The sequence below is a fragment of the Pseudoliparis swirei genome, chromosome 15, assembly GCF_029220125.1.
Source record: "Pseudoliparis swirei isolate HS2019 ecotype Mariana Trench chromosome 15, NWPU_hadal_v1, whole genome shotgun sequence".
NCBI lineage: Eukaryota > Metazoa > Chordata > Actinopteri > Perciformes > Liparidae > Pseudoliparis > Pseudoliparis swirei.
Window position 1 is genome coordinate 11675840 of NC_079402.1, and position 18496 is coordinate 11694335.

General features: G+C 41.7%; 1 protein-coding gene across 4 annotated transcripts in view; it reads right to left on the minus strand.

Moving 5' to 3' along the window:
* The window catches only part of LOC130204876 (rab GTPase-activating protein 1), a 60369-nt gene extending 42214 nt beyond the window's left edge, over positions 1–18155 (minus strand). For 2 of the 4 annotated variants that reach the window (XM_056431843.1, XM_056431846.1), the window contains exons 1-7: positions 18067–18155; positions 7829–8064; positions 5907–5936; positions 4488–4746; positions 3851–4064; positions 3488–3662; positions 239–399 (exon numbers count right to left, since the gene is read on the minus strand). In XM_056431843.1, the coding sequence (XP_056287818.1) occupies positions 239–399; positions 3488–3662; positions 3851–4064; positions 4488–4746; positions 5907–5936; positions 7829–7981 (992 nt within the window). In that variant the 5' untranslated portion in view covers positions 7982–8064; positions 18067–18155. The remainder of the gene's footprint in view (positions 1–238; positions 400–3487; positions 3663–3850; positions 4065–4487; positions 4747–5906; positions 5937–7828; positions 8065–18066) is intronic. The other 2 variants (XM_056431844.1, XM_056431845.1) reach the window with 2 other exon arrangements.
* Positions 18156–18496: the final 341 nt, after the last annotated feature.

Genomic DNA, 18496 nt, shown 5'->3' on the forward strand with positions numbered 1-18496 from the left:
ATGGCATAGACTGAACAGTTTGCCCTCATCTACAGGATATCAAATTAATTCATCTACGGCGATAGACTCAATAGAAAAAATATCCATTATGTTTCCAGACTTCTGTGCAATATATGTATTTATAGTATTTAAAAGACGAGGAATTACACATTAATTTTTTCTATTTAGACCCCTGTGTAAGAATCATAAATCATGATCCCATGCTCTAAACATTGAAATCAGTGAATTCAAGTCTCACCTGAAGGTGCCCTTGCCATCATCCTCCCTGATTTCCAGACTGACAGTGAAGGTAAACAAGTCAGTGTCGGGGGTGTGCGGTGCAGGCTGCTGACATGACAGAACTGTCTTCTTCGCGGACCGCCGGAACGCTGTGGCAAAACTGTACAGTATCCTACTCACCTGGAGGGGGAAGGGACGCATAAAACATTTCATATTTAATCATTCACACAAAATGTAGCCACTAAAAGTGGTCAAGCCTACAATAATCTATATTTTGTGTTTAATAAGGAATTCACGATCTTTATTAACCTTGGTCATTCACAGAGAGAATAGATAACAAAAGCATTGGTTATATTCACACTACTCTCCTGTGCCAATGGCCTCTGTTGCCTTAAGTTAACAACCCAGTTAGTTATCTAATTAAAGCAGAGATTTAATATAAAACATCTGAACACTGAAGAGATAAACACTATCCCGAGGCAAAATATTGTAGTTTGGCTTTGACACAAATTTAACAGCTTCTGGAGATGAAATGTCTTGCAGACCACACATTTGGGGTTAAGCCAAAAATATCCACACCAGGCAAAATAGTAATATATTAATTAGTACCGATTAAAATCTCAACCAAACTTCTGCAGATCTGTTAAGTCATTTTGCAATATGAGACTCTAAAAAGCTTACCAAATGACCGACTGCTCTATTGACCATGTTGAGTTTTAATCAACACACTGATTCACATTAATCAGTGCGCAGTGTGTGGAGGTTTTGTTTCCGTTAACATTAAGCAGAGGAAACTCAGTCCTAGCAGAGACGACAAGGTTCTGCTGAATCTCCAATCCCAAAAAGGAGCGGAGTTAGGGTGACGGCTAAAGACTGTGGGGTAATGATTTATTTACGAGGTTTAAATGTACTTTCAACAGATACAATAATTTACATTTGTGAGATTTGCATTTAGTCAAAAAGATGTATTTGATATACCTTTTGATCATTACTGCACAGACATGTGCTTATGATAACAAACAGAGCGCTCCCCCAAATAGGGGCCCACAGCCAAGTGGTTTTGAATCATCCTAAACAGTATTCTGATCCACAGCAGAGCTTCGCCGTTAGTGACTGAGAGGTTGGGGGGGGAAACTGCTGTTATCAATAAATATCCATGCTTTTTCTTTTTTCAAGGCCAGAGGATAAAGCAGCTCCTAATCTGTCCCACACAAAGCCTTTGTTATGTTCTCAGTGAAGTAGAAGGATATTTGGGCATTGCAAGGGTGGTGATTATTTAGAAACAATGGGGGACTACATGAAAGAGATGAGGAATAAGTGGGGTTAGTTTGGGGGTCACCCCCCGTTCGAATATATGACAAATATGCTGGGGTCTGAACTGATCAAATTTGACTACCTACAAATGTGTTTTTTATTGTTTGTGTACAGCAGTCTGGAGGAGCAGTACGAGGATGTAGACAAGTCATGTGGACAGCTATTGGGTATTTTTAAGATATGAGGAAACTGTTAAATGTATTTAAATACAGCGTTTTGGAATGACCCTTTAAGACATTGACCGTGTAAAGTATCATGTTACAGGTACATTGTTTTAGTTATTTTTTCCCTATTTGGCAGCATTACCATTACGTGCATATTGACATGAAGCTTTAATACATTTTCAACTGATGTCATGGCAACAATCTGTATCCATTTTTAGCCTCTTTAATTCTGACCATGTGATTTTATTTGTTTTAGGAACCAATATCATTTAAGTAAAACAAATCCACTGAAAGCGTACTGATTTGAACACGAGATATACATCTGTGGACGGGAGCAGCACGTTTATGGGCACACAAGGGAAGCATGAGGCCTGAGAGTCAGCAGGGCTCGACAAACACTAAAAAGGCGGACTAGGGCTGAGGAGGTGGTTTGCTTTATGGAGGAACAGTTTAGCTCCAAAATCCGCACATCTGAAGAACGAGAAAGTGCTCGCAGTGATAACTTTGATGAAAGAAGGAAATTACTTTGCCTTAAACTTCTTAGATTTCTTTCAAAATTGTCTTTTTTTTGTAAATTGTGGGTAAAGAATGGAATAGATCCTCTTAGCAATTTGATCAAATAATTGGGTGTATTGCTAAAAGCAAAATGAGAAAGCTGAGGCAAATAGGTATTAGTCCAGGTGTGATGGCGTTCCATAAGGTTACCTCAGTACAGATCGCCGATGAAATAAATAAATAAATAAATACAGGGGTTAAAGAAGCCTTGGGAGTTGTTTAGAGTGGATTTGAGGCTGATGCGAGGTCTCTGACTAGAGCAGCTTTTTCTGAAGACGACTCACTCCAGTCTAATGGTGCAAATGTCCCCACAAAAATAGCTGAAGGCGTGGTGGGGGTTGGAAAGGAAGAGAAGAGCGGTTGCAAGAAGAAGGATGTGGGGAGGAAGAGAGCAAAGGGAGAGCCAAAGACAGAGACGGCCCGTTACTAAGAAAATAATTTAATTACTATTAGGGATCATCCATGTGAGGTTTGTGCGCATGCACCAGTGTTTTAGTGTGAGCCTGTGTGTTACGGGTGGGTGTCTCAGAAACTGGATCCTAGGATGATGTGGGACTGATAAAGTAGCATTTGTCTGGGGGCTCTTAGTGACATTGAAGTGCTTCCATGAGGGAGAAATCAGGTCACGGAGAACTGAAATAGTACTTTAACCCAGTTTCATAAGTCAATTCCCTATTCTCTTCTATTATATTGAAGCTAAACCTACTGTGTATAAGCAACGACACTTCCTCCACCCCATAAGTTAGCTTGGGGGATCGTGTGCACATGTGCATTGCAGCGCAGCCTGCAGTGCATGACATTATCCCGTGTGGATGAAGCTCACGCAGTGTTGCTGAGCCCTGGAGAGCAGGCAACGGGGAGATCAACACTCTATGCAAGGTCAACCAGAATACTGCTGACAATATGAGTGTGTACACATGTATACTGTAAGTACGTGAGTGGAAGAGACAGGAGAAAGCAGATTCAAACCATAGCCAGGTGTCCAAATGAACATTGACATTCTTGCTGTAATATATATATACACACACACACATATGGGATTCCAATGGAAGGACAAAAGCCACAGTCCATTGTTGCATTTTAAAAATGCACTCCAGATTTTATCTGAGGCTAAAGTTAAGGATCTCTTAATAACTATTGTTTTAAGACTCAAACTAGTATAAATGCTAGTATTAAATGTGTCTTCAGTAAATACAATTATACATTATTAAACACGCATTTGATTGGATCCTCACCGCTTCTTGGATTTGGCAGCGGAACACATGGATCCTGAAGATTTCTGCATTGTAGTGGCTCTCAGTGAAGGCAAAGCAGTCGCTCTCTGGTGTACCATCATGGCCTCGCACACAGAACAGAATCTTGTAGATAGGGTAGTTGGCGATCTCCGTGCTGGCGTTGGGGTCCAGCAACCTGTTACACATATACATTTAAAATCTTTGAAGTCGCAGGAGGAGATTTGGTATGTTTGTGTGTGTGCTGTGTGAATGACCTCTGACTGACCACTTAGTGCCTGAGCATGCATATTGTATGTACACATATGCATGTTACAGTACACTGTAAAAGTGGAACCAGTAATCCATAAATGATGTTCCCCCTACCTGACAGTGCCTTCGGACACACCTGGCACAGATAGTGTGACATCGAGGGGGAGCTGGCACTGCCCTCTGAGGATACTCATCATACGGAGGGCCTCAAGCTCACTCCGGGGGGCGTTGACTGAGGCACACCCAAGGTATGTCAGCTGGCTGAACACAACGCTATCCTCATCTAGGATGGGACTGCCGGGACTGCCATCTGATGAGGATTCATCTGCTGCGACGGGTTAATGGATTGGGAGAAGAGCAGAAGAAAGGAAATATTTGATTCTTTCGCAACTCCTATCACGACTTTATGGTTGAACATCAGCATCATTTTCCTCAATTGAGAAAACCTGACTAGGTGAAGTAGACATGGAAAAGGAGATCCGTGCGTATGTCACAAGATCAGTCAGTGAAATGGCTTTACACACACAAGTAAATTACAATTACAAAGGATTCCTCTTATACAATATAAAAAAATGGCAATGAGGGAAGTGGAAAGACTTTCAGTACAGTATACTGTATGATTTAGAAATCTGGGTAATACTCTGAATGTCTTGGAAAGAGCTCTATAAAGCAAAAGACTGCCAAAGCTCACACAATGTGAGTTTTGGCAGTCACAAGAGAAGAGGATAAGGAAAGTCCCATCATGGCTCACCTCGGTACGACCTCTCGTTCAGTTCACTCTCCTGAGCTGTCTGAACGGGAAGCACCATCTCCAACTTGGGTGGCTGTGCACTCAGCGGGTCAGAGCCCGGCGGTACAGGCGACGACGTCGTGGCAAGTGGGCCACGGTCGCCCCCACAAACGCCGTCCATTCCCTTTTCTGATCTGAGCCCGATGTCAGCTACCGATGGGTCCATGAGGACATCCTCTAACTCCCTCTGGAGCTGCTGCTCACTTCCATTCCCCACAATCTGACACACACACATACACACAAGAACACACACGCACAAACACAACCACACCATGGAACAAGGTAAGCATAGAAAAAAAACATTTAATTAAAATAAAATAAAATAAAGAAACCACAAGAAAAAATATTGTAACAAAACAGAATCATTGTAGTAATCCACATTACACATTGAAATTAAGCTAATCATTTAACCTACACCAAGTGCATTACAATTATATCTAACAGTTTGTAGAAATGTTCAGTGGGTGTGCTTTTAAAAGTGATTTTGAAATTATTGTCAAGTGAAAACCGTGTGTTCAAGGAGGAAAGATGCCTTGTTTCATGTTTGCATTTAGAGATATATCTTTATTACATTTCATCAAATATTAGTGATTAGTAGGCATGTTTCAGCTGTGAAATACCGGTATCAAGACACTAGATGAGGCATGCCAACACTAAAACTTATTCCAAAGCAATCAAAGAGCAAGCTTGAGGCTGGACGCACCACGAAGTGCCACAAAGGGAGGAGGCATGCCCCATTAACCCTGCCTGCTGATGTGAGGTAAGAAATGGAGGATAGACTAAAGCTGCAGAGGGCACTGTTGTACTGGGCAATACGGGATCGGAGCAGATGATTAAAATAGATAATCAACCTTTGTGGAATATGTCACGATTGCATGGTTGAATATTCAGATTGAAGTTTCTATATATAAACAGCCATAAAAGATATTCTGTGCCTTGGGTAATGTACTCAATGCGGTTAGACTCAAGCAATCATCTCGAGCATATTGGACACTACAGCTAAAGTGTCTATGCTAAGAGCCCACAGTGCCAAACAAGGGGGAACATCTTATAATTTAAAGGCTGATGTAACGCTGTGACTTCTAAATATAGGTTTACACATCTGCCATAACTACGTCACTATGCAGCTGTGGTGAGCCTTGTGATCCGAGCATGTGCGACTGTCAGATCCAACCCCAGTCCTGTGAGGGCATCACAACTATAATCAAAACCTGCGTCTTAAAACGGCTGGCTCAGGCCATCCCTCAACCGCGGGCAAATACAGCGCGCGCAAATAATCACAAACAGAATCACCACGGAATCACATCACAAGAAAATAGATAGATGGAAGCAAGAAAGAGATACAGGAAGAAGAGAAGGCTAGCGAGAGAAGAGACTGACCTTAAAGCTGACCCCTTCCTCAGAAATCACCTGCATAACAAACAACAAGTTTAGGCACACTGACTCCTCTCTGACTGGGAGGGAAATGTACACAAGTGTGTTGGATCGAGAACCAATCCATGATATCTGGATGACCAAGTGTCAATGAATGGAGTGATTTCACCACCACGGATGGAGAACATGGGCGTGTGCAGGTTCCTGCCATTTAGCCGCCAGGCTACACAAAACCGATACCTCGACGCGGTTCCCCTTAAAACAGTTGCGACCCTTTCACAGAGTCTGTACATGTGTAATATTACTAATATGCACAAATCACACTGTTACATTTCCAAGCACAGCGAATGGCAGGAAAAAACACGCGGCCTCTTCCGTTTAACTGAATATTACACCATCCATGCTCTGCTGGCGCCATCTTCTGGTACCTCTTGGTACAACATTAAGTCGACAAAGAGACACATGTACATTAAGTAATGCTAAAAACTAATGGACGGAGTATGGACATGTGAGCCAGCTAAGTAAATGCAATACAATTAAGTGTGATGACGAGTAAACTGAAATACACAAGGAGAGGAGAAACCTGAACCCATAAGGGACACACACTTGATGGCAGCTGATGTCTTTCCTCAGAAAGTCTTCACTCTGTGTGGAGACGAACCCTGGTTACAAAACATCTTCATTTTGCCTGACAATGACTTCAAACACTGCAGCTGCATCACCAAACTGTAAACCAGTGTCTGCCGAGTGAGCACTAACTGAATCACAGAGGGCGGACATACTGTGGTCCGACAGCACACGCTGCATTCTGATAGAAGCAGCTGATTGACTGCAGGACGGAGAAGTTCTCTCAAAGTGTTTCACTTTGCCAACGCTACATGACAACGTGGTAAAGGATCAGCTGACTTGTCTTACTTCACACCCAAAAAAATAATATCTTTAGTCGTTTGCTTTACAAGGATGACCTTTTTTTCCACCACAACCTCACACCATTTTAATAACAGAGACCATTTACAGTGGAAAAACTCGGGGAAAACAAATGTAGCATGAAATCTTCAAAAGTCTAAGAGATAAGATTGGATTGGATTCAATTTATTGCCATTGCTAGAGTACAGGTACAGAGGCAACGGAACCGGTTCTTCACTCCAATCAAAGCCTGTGAAGATGTCCTCTCAATTCATGGCAATGTGCAAGGAATAAAGGGCTTCCTGTGGGAAACTCATGAACGGACATTCCCAGATGAAACGCACACAACTAAGACTAACTATGAGGAGAAGGTGGAGTGACAATGTGGAAAAAGCAAAACAAGAAATGGTTAGCATTATGGTTAGAGTGTGAGACTTCATGTTGGAATGGTTTGGACGAGAGTGGATATCAATGGAATATGTATGACTGTGTATGGACCTGCAAGTATAACAAGTTACACTGATGACCACGAGGTAGAGACCAAATTAACTTCAAGATGTTTTGGTAAATTTGAAATTATTGAGATGTTCTGATACAGGATATAAATCCTCCACACCAGATTCTCCAACTATAAACAATACAACAACAAATAATAACACAATATTGTATTCATCTTTAAAATAACAATAACTTCACAAATAGTGAATTATTCATGATGAACTATCCTTTGCTGACACGGATGTATCCAATCTGTGTTTTTTTAAGAGTTAACTAAAGCATCGTATGGAAGCCAATGCCAGGCGTCTCCAGCACAAACTACGTTGTTTTTCATTTCCTTTTCTAATTTAAGCATGCTGATATGATAGCGTTTAGCCTGCAGTCTGGCCTGTTATTTGTGTCGCACTTGTAACACAACTATTGCTTTACAACAGTTTTACTGACTTTTATTCTGGGCATTGACCAGCGGAGCTCTGAAGTCTCCTCTGTACTTTCCGAGCATACCGACACCCAACCATCCTTACCTTCAGTCCTGTCTTTTCGTCATCACTACCGTTATTCGTGGAAGAGGGCGTCTCATCCCCCAGCCGGGACACGAGGACAAAGTCCTCACTGTTGAGAGTGGACACCGAGTCCGAAGACACGCTAATCTTCCCCACCGAGACCTTGTCGTCCATGGCCTCCGCTGTGAAACTCAGCCACGCTGCTCATGAATGGAAGACGGGAGAAGAAATTGGTGGGAGATGATGAGCAAAATCACCTAGAAAAATAAAAAAATTAAGAAAAGAAGCAGAAAACAGTCATGATGGGATGAAATCCGTGAAAGGAATCATTTAAAGGCGACTGGAAACTTGGCTTCTTCGACTCTAACCCTCTCATAAAATGGGAAAACAATGTGTGATTCGCTTTCAGAGGTCTTTTAAGCACCTTTAGGAAACTTTGAGGAACCTTTAAAGCCGGAGCTTTAAGATAAAATAGAAGGGGCAAAAGAATAGTTGATATATATTTAAAAAAAAAGCCTTGATCAAGTGATAGTGAACATGACGAAGACGACACAGATCAGAGGGAAAGAGGATCTGTGGGTCATCTGAGGCAAGTTTGTGTATCTCAACAGAATAAAAGAGATGCATTTGCTAAATAGATTGTTGATGGTGTCATTTTGAAAAAGAAACAACATGCGTATGACAGTGAGATATTTGGGAACAAGCCAGCCACAACCATCCACATATCCCATGTCGGTATTGGCCCTTATAAAGACATATTGCCCCCCTCCACTACTTTAGACATGTACAGCAGAAACAAAAACACACACAATAAAATGATGCACTGAATGTGCTAATTGCGTTGTGTGTGCTCCTCAGTGCATGGATGCTCCCCAGGCCGGCCCCCACAACCACAAATAGACAGAGATCCTCTGGGAAACGATGCCCATCGTCAGCTCATCCCTCACTCCAGGTAACTCCGGCTCCCTCCGTCAACCCATCAATGAAATTGAGTTTTTTATTTTGGCACAAGATATGTGCTGAAGACAAGCCATCTGATATGATATGTTGTAAGCGCAACACTGCCCTATATATACGAGGACCGACGGGCGAAAACAAGAAAGAAACACTTTTTAGACTTTATTTGTGAGCAAGGATGGAAAGGAGGTTAAATCAAGTTAAGAATTTGTTTTATAGTCAAAATGATGTAACGCTCCATCGGTACAGCCGGGGCGCCTCCTGAATACAGAGAGGTGGCATTGTGTGCGACCCAGGAGGAACGCAGCACCAGAAGGTTCTGGCAGCGGTTCAGCGAGTCACCAAAACAAGCTATTTCTGTCCGTTCCCCCTCTCATTCTCTCCTTTCTCTCTTCTTTTCTTCATCCATCTCCTGGCAATCTGCTATTTTCTCAGCTCTTATTGCTCTCAACAAAAAAAAGGGCAGCCTTTGCGCTCCGAAATGTTTCACTTGCTGCTTCTTCCACTTTGCTCCCCCCCCTTCCTATTCAAAGCAGGTCAGACAATGGAAATGAATAGGAAGAAAGGTTTACAGCGGAAACGTCAGAGCAGTTGATAATGTGCAATATTTATGATAACATTGTTATACCGGCCGACAATATACCTCCATACAGGAGGTACGTCAGTGTGACGAGAAGCTCTTCAACATCCTGCGCCGATGTGAATGTTATTTTGAGTCTACCAAACACAAACTGAGTCACATAAACTGACAGCTTAGGTTGTTCGCTTCAACTTTTCATAGCAAACTGCGAAAATGAGCCGCTGGTTTTCATCCAAAAGTCCTGGGTGTTGGTTTTCACTTGTGTTGCAAAACTGAACGAGGCAAGGTCACAGCGTACGAGGACTTGTCATGGACACTTTTACTGTAAAACATAGTTAACCGACTGCCGTTGACCTCAAAAATCTGTGTTTGACTATTACCATCTAGATAACACAAAAGTTACAACACTTTATTTTACCTTCTCTAGTGTAGCGAGGAGCCCAAGAAGAAAGACCCGATTATGAGCCTACTGTCAATAGTTGATAGAAACGGTTTTACTGGCTTTTTAATGCAGACCTGACACAATACACACACACACACACACACACTGATGTACCAGCACTCACATGCATACATAGTTACCTTGGATACCAAATGATCACACACACACAACAGGCAATCACTTAGTTAATCATAACATTCAGCATGCTCCTTTATACAGCAGAGCAGAATAGTGTATGACATAAAGAACATGGTGAGGCTTCTTATATAGTTCTAGATCTGTAGTGATCCAAGACTCTAATTAACTTAATCTTAAAGCCTCTGATTAAACCTGCTTTAACATTGTTTTATTGATTCAGTTAAATCCTGAATCTTGGATGAGTCGAACAGTCACACACTTCTTCATGCACAAATATACTAATTGCAGGGTAGAGTTGATATAATCGTAAACCTACCAATGCAAAAGAAAGAGAGCATTGGACTCAGGAGCAATCCATCATGGAAATGTGCTTGACTCCTCGTCCTCCTGATCTTCTCAGGTTTTAATCTTGAAGACACATTGCAGATGTTTACTCTACTTTTGGCTCAAAAAGCAGCTGCATTCCATTTTTTAGCACACTTATCCTCCGTGTGTTTAGTTTTGTTCTTTTTCCTCCAATTTTGCTCGATGAACTTTGAGTTTTGCCGTGTTTTGGTCTTTTGTTTATCTGTTCTGCTACACTGGCAGTTACTTACGAGCAAAGTCTTATTGAGTTCATTTCAAACCAGTTTCTTCTTTGATATATGTCCTATATGAAAGCATTAAAGGGCTTTTATGGAAACAAACTAAGCAGAACAAATTAATGTGTTTCTAATTTCAATTTTACAACTTTTTTTTCAATCCTTTACTTTCTTAAAGCCTATGCGTAGCATGTAATAGACATTTAAATAGTCCTCATACTTTAACTATGACAGTAAAAACATCCGTATCCTATTGGCAGAGACAAACATGTAAATCTCAGTAAAATACTGTTTTATTAGAAATATAAATGAGACAATGGCCACCATTAATCTTACTTTGATTTTGGGGTTACAAAGCAGTCTCTATCTATTCCATCATTGCGTAGTCAACTCAACCTATGCAGTCGAGCCAAGAAAAAAACACACTCATACATTTAAAGAAAACTACATTTGGTTTAATGCTGGAACACACATACTCTACATGCACAAGCAGCAGTATTATTATTATTATTATGACATAATTAACGTACGCCCTCTCCCAGACACACGTGTGCATGCACACACATACACACACACAGGGTCTGACGAGCTGGCGGCTCAGACAGGCTTATAATGGTTGCCTTGTCACCCTTCCGAGCCTTCCAACATCCGTCTGCCTGCTCTTGCCAAGCTACACTCGCCATTATCAATGTTGTCAGTGTCTTGGTTTCCAGCTAGACACACAACCCATTGCATGCAACCGATTGTGACTAAATTAGAAATCGGCATTTCCGATGGAAGCCAGAGAACCAGGAGGGAACCCACACCGACACGGGGTTCTCCGGCTTCCTCCTACAGTCTGAAAACATGCATCTGAGGTCAGTTGGCTTTTGAACTGCCCGGAGATGTGAGCGTGAGCGTGAATGGTTGTTTGTCTATATATGAGCTCTGAGATGGACTGGCGACCCATCCAGGCTGTGGCCTGCCTTCACCCGATGTCAGCTGGGATCGGCTCCAGCGACCCTAAAGAGGACAAGCGGTTTGGTTTGTTTGCTCATCCCATTGTCCGCTTGTTTTAGAGAACAGAAAGGCAGCAGACGGTTTCTTCATTCCCTCTCACTATTTCCTCTCCAGCCACACCATCTCTTTTCCTTCCCTTGTGTCAGTTTCATTCTTTGATGCAATCTTAATTGGAAAACTTATTTGTTCCCTTATATTTTGACTATTCTGACTTATTACCTTCGCATTGAAAATGCGTAAGGTTATGTTTTGATCGCCGTGTATTTATTTAGTTGTCTGCGTGTTACTCGCATAACTCAAAAAGTATTAAACCGAATCGCATGAAATTTGGTGGGATTATCGGTTATTATCCGGGGACCATTTGATTAGATTTTGGGATCGACCGGGTCAAAGGTCAAGGTCATGAAAAGGTCAAAATCTTCTTTTTAACCATAGCGCGGTCAATTTCTATCCAATTGGCATGCTACTAATGCCAAAATGTTCATAATTCAATGCACAATCTTGTGATATGTGAAGGTATGCGCTCTACCAAGTGCCCATTCTAGTTTATTAACATGTTAGAGTTTGGAAAAGGCGAGAAGAGCAGCAGAATGCAGTTCCCTCTGTAACAAGGCAGCACGTATCGCTGTGACAACAACACCTCGACAGCCTACAGTGGCTCATTTTGGCCAAGTTGTGACATCACATCTCCTCTTGCTGTTACTTCTGAAAGAAACAGCTCTGAGAGTTTATTCTGGTTCGCAGACTGACATTTTAAGTGTATTACTTCCGACATAAATTACTATCCCTCCCCATCGCTATAGGCACTTCACTGAAGAGACACATTTGTAGGAATGAATACGGCAGGGTGCACACTTTAGAGTTAATAGGAGACGTTCATTACACTGTAAATGTCTTTGTGATGCTGCCACTAAAGATGAAAGTAATAAATCAATCAGTGTTTTTATTAAAACAAGTATCAATTATATTCCTTCATTTTATATGTTCACCATCGAGAACATATAACACACAAAGGTACCATATATCAATTTAAATATGCAAATCACAATGGGTTAAAATATACTATATAAAATAAAGTACAAAATTAAATATCACAATTTCAAACACATAATTAAACTGCTTGTTTCGTCTGATCAGCAGTCCAGAATTAAGATATTACATTTGGTCTGATTTCATATGTTAAAGAGAGTTTCTTTTTTTATTATGTGCAAATCAGATGGTTTATTATGGTCGATCTGGACTTAACCGACTCCGCTGAAGCACGGAGACACAAGAAGACATGAAGTCGAAGGGTTTCCACCAGCGGTTCATTCAGAGTACAGTTTCATTCTTGGACCAAATGACCTTCAACGGTCACGAGTATCTGTATCAAGCACATGTTATGTCAAGCCATGGGTATGTCTGTCTTTTCTTTTTGTGTCCCTCCTACAACTCCCCAGCTGAACCAGCTGAACCAGCTGTCCTGGGCTGCCAGCTGGGCTGCCAGCTGGGCCATGGTGCCCCCCCCAAGGGAGACGACGACACAGCCAGAGAGCATTCAGGCTTGCAACACGGTGCCTCTCGACTCGCCTCACAGCTGTGGCTTCAGCCAGGCAGAGATCGCCGGGAAAGTGAGAGGAAAAGCAAGAAAGAATGAAAAGGCTGAGCTTCCACAAGGTGGGTCACAACAAGGTAGAGTACACAAGAGAAGAGAAAGGAAATGAACGGAAGAGGAGCTCTGAACGAGCAGGAACTCAATTGTACAAATAAAGCAAACGCACACACGCCGTCCTTAATTTACATCTCATTTGTATCATGTGAGCATCGAATAATCCTCTCAATCCAGATCCACAGCAGAGGATCTCTGACTCTCAGCTGGCTCTCAAGGAATTAAACCTTTGCATTTCTCAAAGCCAACAACTAAACAATCTCTCATGACTATGAAAAAGTGGCGAGTGTGTTTCTGAGAGATGAGCTGCACAATGTGCGGCTTTCCACGTAAATGTGTTTAGCAGTGGTTTTGACGATTTATAAAGAACAAAACTATGGGTTGAAAGGAAAATGTTACGCCTGTGTGTAAGTGTCAGTGATAATAAGTGTCAGTGATACTAAGTGTCATGGTGGGTTCAGATCTGCAGTTAAAGGAAAGAGTTGGTTTACTCTGCAGCCGGTTTATTAAATTATGAAAAATGCATTAGTTTCACTCTCAAAATTCCAGGTATGACCAGAGTCATGTCAATATTGATATTCTACATGATTAAAAGAGGTGTCATGTAATCAATACTTTGCTTTCTGCAGTCATTTAGGCCATGAGTTCCTCTTCAACAACAATTACAACAAAAATAGTGGGCAAAAAAACCAACAATAGGATAATCTTCCTTTCCCACCAGACAGCAGATAGTGATTGCTAACACATATTAAAGTTCTCACCCTCCTGGAGTGATCCACTGGAGGTCTGAATAATTTGAAGTTAATTTTAAATACAAGCTTTATCAACTCTGTGTCTCAGGGGAAATCAATAAATATCATCAAAGCAAACATTGATTTTTCCGATCTTTAGAAGCGTGTAGATAAAAGTCAATTTCCAGGACTAGAAACCGAGCAAGAGATTTATAAAGAAATCAAATGTTAATTTCAGATGTTTGGTGAAAGCAAGTAAGTCACTGGGTGAACTTCAATTTACTGAATCAAACGCAAGTAAAGTATCTCCATAAACCTCCACAGAATATTGTGGAAAGACTCAACCCACAACAAATATTTGATCTACTGAACAGTACCATCTATATTTGCATTTGTTAAATTAACAGACAACCCTCTCACTTGGTACAGTCAGTTCAGTATCTGAGACAAGCTAAATTAGTACGAGCTTACTTAATTTACAAGTACGACGTACCAGTCACCACTTTTATTAACGTAGACATTATCTAATGCCACACAAATATATCTTCTCCAAGCTCATTGTTGATGTTTTAAAACTATGACTAGCGTTGAGTCAAGCATAAGCAAGTAAGAAATACAGCTCTACCTTGAAACTCGACGAAATATACTGCATTTTCAATCTCCTTTCATCTTGTCCACAGCAACTGCGAGGAAACATGAATCCACTGCAGTCGACGCCAGCGCCCCACAATGCAGTCTCCAGCAACTCCCCAAGCGACAGGTGCATCTGAGGGACGTTGTTGGGACTTCGGAGCATGTGGCAAATTAAATGACAGATACAGCTCTAACAGGGGACACAGTAACACTCTCATCGTCTCTGAGTGACCAAGTCCACACGACAGGACTTTCAAAGTCTTCACATCGCTGTCTGGTTCCCACTACACAACTTGCCGTCTCGTAACGGAGTGTTAAAATCGTTGCTGTTTTCACACCACGTGTCTGGCGACACACACGACGAGATCTCGAGAGGAATCCCCAACGAAAATGTTTCATCTCCAAACTTTTTGTCAAAAACACACAAGAAGCGGCACGGTAAATGATGCCGTAGCATGACTGTTTGTTGTGACATGTTGTCACACTTGTTCACAATATAGCCTGTTTCCGCCCCACGTATTTAATATTTATTTATTACCTTCACATTGAAAATGCGGAAGGTTATGTTTTGATCGCCGTGTATTTATTTATTTATTTGTCTGCGTGTTACTCGCATAACTCAAAAAGTATTATACCGAATCGCATGAAATTTGGTGGGATGATTGGTTATTATCCGGGGACCATTTGATTCGATTTTGGGATTAATCGGGTCAAAGGTCAAGATCTTCTTTTTACCATAGCACGGTATATTTGTATCCAATTGGCATGCAACTAATGCCAAAATGTTCATAATTCAATGCCCAATCTTGTGATATGCGAAGGTATGCACTCTACCGAGTGCCCATTCTAGTTATATTATGCAACAACAACTTTGGTTTTCACAGTGACAGGCGACCCTTCCTCTTGGTTTCCTTTCAATTTGTGCTTTCATAGACTTTCACGTTGCTCCCCAACAGGTCCAGATATTTAGCAAGCTAGGCATCTGGAATGTGCCTGCGATGCGTTGGCAAGCATCTCAGCTGACCTTCATGAAAAGTTCCCACACAGGCCGAGTTGCGATGTGCGAACGCCGAGCAAACGCTTAATTGCCTCCAATGTAGAGCTTTTGTCTGGCATTTCCAAAACTAGCTGGGAGTGGTAAACCCTGCCTTATGTTATGTAATAGATAGATAGATAGATAGATATATACTTTATTAATCCCAAAATATAAGAAGGGTTAGGTGATCTCTCTGTCCCTGGACACCAGTTTCCCACCTGTTCCAGGTGCTCCAGCTGGCAGCCGATGATGGAGCCAGCCTTCCCAGACAATGGCAAAGTGCAGCACACTGAACAACTCCAACATCTTGCTGCATGATGTTGGCCTTCCAACATCACTGACCACCCAGATGGTGCTGACTTCTTTGGGACAGGGACCTGATGCCATCAGGACCTTCAGCTTGGTGTAAACAGTTCAGCTCACATACATGTATTGATGGAAGGTTGGCTTTTTCCAATGTAAAGTCACCAGTGATAGCCATGAATGCTCCAGGCTGATGATTCAGCAGAGGATGGTGTCCACAAGCTGATGGCGGCACGTACACGACAACCAAAATGGCGGACGTGAACTCTCTCGGCAAATGTGAACTAGGCATGAGAGAAGGAACATGTGGAATCTCAAGAAAGTGCATCAGCATTAGATTTGACATTTTCTTCTGAGGAGGCATATTATATTTATCATATATAATTATGGTTCATAAATTGATGAGTTCTGCATGTTATTATGGCCGACGTTGAAGGAGAAGCTGACATGCAGATGCTGAAATAAAATGACATTGCCTTTCTATTCATTGATATAATTGCTTCTTAATATCATTAATAATGTTAACTTTGTTTAACTTTAAACTAATAACAGTTTATGCACTTGCTCCCATACTTTCTCAGACTGCCTTTCTGAAGGATCATTAGAATTATTGTATTGTGTCGTGGTTAGTAGCCCAAATATGTAGGGAAATCTATCATACTCATTTAGGCTTTACAAACCCTAAGGTAACGTACAGCTGATGAATCATTTACATTTCCCTCCTCTTGTACGTGTATTAATAATTATTAAAACAGCAAATATTTGAATACATTCAAATCTGCCTTGTGTGTTAGGGCATGTGTTTCACCTGAGTTTCAGGAAACAGAACAAGGAGCCAAGTTAAATGAAGTGACAGTTGACACATTTGGCTCACTATTCCCATGAATGAAACAGAAACTACTGGAATCAGACCGGTGCGAGTGAATGACAGCTGGTTTGCTCAGTACAAATGGGTTTGCCACAACTTGCACCGCATGCTGTATGTCACACCCTTTTGAAATGCTGCACTCCGGCTCAGAAAGGTGGATTAAACAATATATCCGTGAAATATTCTTTGAGAAGAAGAATATTTTTCACCTTTGTAAAGTGTTTCTGTGCTTAACTAGTGAAACTGGTCAAACATGTCGACCGGGTAATGCAACATACAAAAAAAGACTAATGTCAGAGGCCCATGCCTCACTGCAGACCTCCCATAACAATCCCTGCTGGTCCCTTCCATATCATGTGACAATAACAGAACTTCAACAAACAAAAAATAGAGTGGATTAAAGGCTCATTGTAGTTTACTAAATGAAGTCAAGCCTCTAAGAATCTGTAGGGCATTTAGTATTAACTGCTTCAGCACACGAGTACAGTCAAAGCCTGTATATACATAGTGTATATTTGAGTGTCCGTCATAGAAATTAATACAAAATCTATCAATGTTCTTATAGGGTGATTTTTGTGTGCGTCTTTATGTCAAAATGAACACATGTTAATGTGGTATGCTCCCATGTCACTACATATTAAACACACTGGTATATGTGATGAGCATCTGTGCATTGTCAAGTTTGACTGAATAGGTAAATATGCCACAGATAACTGTTAATCGAAATACAAGCAAACCTGCTACATGTCAGCGAAGCCTGTTCAGCCCATTGGTGCCCAGATACATCTCAAACACTACAGCTGTTTAATAGAAAACTTAACCAACGTGGAGCGCCATGCATTTGCTGTATAACGTCGGACGAGCCTCATGTGTCGAGCTCCAGTGTTCGCCACTGTCAGTTAGATTTGCCCTCAAAAACCTGCCTCACATGAGCAAGGGTAAGACTCACCAGACATAACTCACACACACACACACACACACACACACACACACACACACACACACACACACACACACACACACACACACACACACACACACACACACACACACACACACACACACACACAAAATGTTGAAGTGCACAGTGACCAAGGAGCGAACCGGTCTCGTTAACGCAAAGCAAACTGCTGCGTAAAGGTGTTCGCAGCAGGTCGGTGAGTGAGGGCGCTGACTGGTTGAAGCAGGCCGTTACTGTGTGTAACGTTAGCTAGCTGGCTAACACCTGCTAGCCATGCTACCCGAGCACTTACAACCAGCAAACAGGTCAAACTGTGTTTAACCACCGAAGAGGCCGTAGCGTTTTGCGTGGACGGTGCGAGTGCGTGCGTAAAGCTGCTTACCTTTATTCCCACGGTTGTATTTATTCCAATGGCGGATGGTACAACATTGCACTTCCCAATAACATCAGCAGCCAGCATCCAGCCGAGCTGTAAACACAAACCCAACCAACCCGCTGACACCCACACTGCGCATGCGTATATCAGGGCCTGTGCTCAGGGAGGGTAGGGGGAGCGTTTTCATTACCTCATGACATGACGCTCAAAGAGCTCAGCTGTCTTTTGGGCTTGGCAATTCCAAGTCAAGTTAAAATAAGTAGGGACGACCCTCCTGTCTCAACTCTCGTCTCCTTGAGGCCAAGTATACTTAATTAAGAGTCTTTTGTTTCTTTTATACAGCTGAGTTTAATTAAGTCATATTATCAAGTATCCCTAATCAATATTTATTTGTAGTATCAAATGCTTTTTAGGTTCTTGGCATTGTATCAGTTTG